This window comes from Nematolebias whitei, chromosome 12 (assembly GCF_014905685.2).
Source record: "Nematolebias whitei isolate Nwh7 chromosome 12, NemWhi1, whole genome shotgun sequence".
NCBI lineage: Eukaryota > Metazoa > Chordata > Actinopteri > Cyprinodontiformes > Rivulidae > Nematolebias > Nematolebias whitei.
Window position 1 is genome coordinate 47,744,695 of NC_056509.1, and position 1,566 is coordinate 47,746,260.

Genomic DNA, 1,566 nt, shown 5'->3' on the forward strand with positions numbered 1-1,566 from the left:
AGGGACATGTCACAGCGTGGTGTGTTCACGGACATGTCACAGCGTGGTGCAATCAGGGATATGTCACAGCGTGGTGCGTTCAGGGACATGTCACAGCGTGGTGCGTTCAGGGACATGTCACAGCGTGGTGCGTTCAGGGACATGTCACAGTGTGGTGTGTTCAGGGACATGTCACAGAGTGGTGCAATCAGGGATATGTCACAGTGTGGTGCGTTCAGGGACATGTCACAGTGTGGTGTGTTCAGGGACATGTCACAGTGTGGTGTGTTCAGGGACATCCAGAACTCTCTCTCACCTGCAGCAGGTAAACGTCTCCGTACGAGTTGCTCAGACAGAAGACGTGTTCCCTCCTCGGGTGTTCGGGGACGGCCTGGACGATGCTGTCCTCAGCCAGAAGAGCATAATGAGGAGAAAACTCCAATTCCCCACCCCCGTCGCTTCGCCCGAACGCCTCGTAGAACAGCAGCGTGCAGCCTGGAAGGAAAGCACGGCTTCAGTCGTGAAACTCAGCAGGTGAGTTCATCACAGGTCGATTCAGAAGATCTCGGTGTGGAGCGCAACAAATCCAACACAAGTCTAGATTCAGTTTCACCTGCAGGTCCAAAGAAACTCATGCAACTGCCTCTGAGTGTGTTAGTAAAATATCTCCAGAACCACTGCACAGATTTTATTAAACAGGTTTGGATCTCCTGAATCAGCTGTGAAGAAACGAGCTCTTTGGACTGGAGAACCTTGATACTGTTCTCCTAAAACCTCAGGTAATGATGTCATCTTACACACCAAGCGGGTCAGAACCGGGTTGGTTTAAACAAAGATGATGCTCAGAGTCAGAACTTCGGACCGGTCGGAGGCTCACCCTTCAGTGTGACCCAGAACCGCCTCCACCTGCGGCGAGAAACCAGCTCCAACTTCCTGTCCTTGCTGACGGTGAGGAGAGCTTTAAAGGAGAGCCACCCGGCCCGCCGGACCACACCCTGCTCCTCCCCCAACAGAACCGCCCCTCCTCCTCCTCTTCCTCCCTCCTCTTCATCCATCTCTTCCTCCTCTTCCTCCCCCTCCGACGGCTCGGTCCGGTGGTCCACGCTGCTGCAGCCCGTCTGCAGCTCCTGCATGAAGTTCTGATAGACGTTCTGAGTTTTGCGGCCGGGACTCAGAGGGACCTGGTTCTGGTTCTGGTGGTGCAGAGGGTTGCAGGACCACAGAACGGAGCCGGTCAGTCCATTAATGAAGACGTCAGAACCGTCGCTGCCATTCGGCTCCTGCAGAGAAATCAGACAAACGGTTAATAAAAAGTTCTGAACCCGTTTTGAACCCAGAGAGCCGTTTCTAAACGTTTGATAAATCATAAATAAAGTCCTTCAAAATAAAGTGGAACTTAAATATTATTTTTATTTTTGTGTTTTGTTTTGAAAAGGTGCGTTCTCACCTGAAGTTTCCTCTTTTTTCGGCTCAGACTTCCTGTCCAGTCGCTCAGCTGTCTGATCCGGCTCTTTAGGAAGTCTTTCCTGTTGTTCCCGCAGGAGGCGGAGCTTCCAACTTCGGCTTTACGACAAGGCAGCGTGGAGG

At 52.3% G+C, this 1,566-nt stretch overlaps 1 protein-coding gene across 1 annotated transcript in view; it reads right to left on the reverse strand.

Annotated features, from left to right (window-relative positions):
- LOC119417978 (T-lymphoma invasion and metastasis-inducing protein 2-like) overlaps window positions 1-1,566 on the reverse strand; it is a 24,165-nt gene that overhangs the window by 21,607 nt on the left and 992 nt on the right. Inside the window, exons 2-4 of the mRNA XM_037685224.1 lie at window positions 1,427-1,566; window positions 857-1,259; window positions 296-474 (exon numbers count right to left, since the gene is read on the reverse strand). Of these exons, the coding sequence (XP_037541152.1) occupies window positions 296-474; window positions 857-1,259; window positions 1,427-1,566 (722 nt within the window). The remainder of the gene's footprint in view (window positions 1-295; window positions 475-856; window positions 1,260-1,426) is intronic.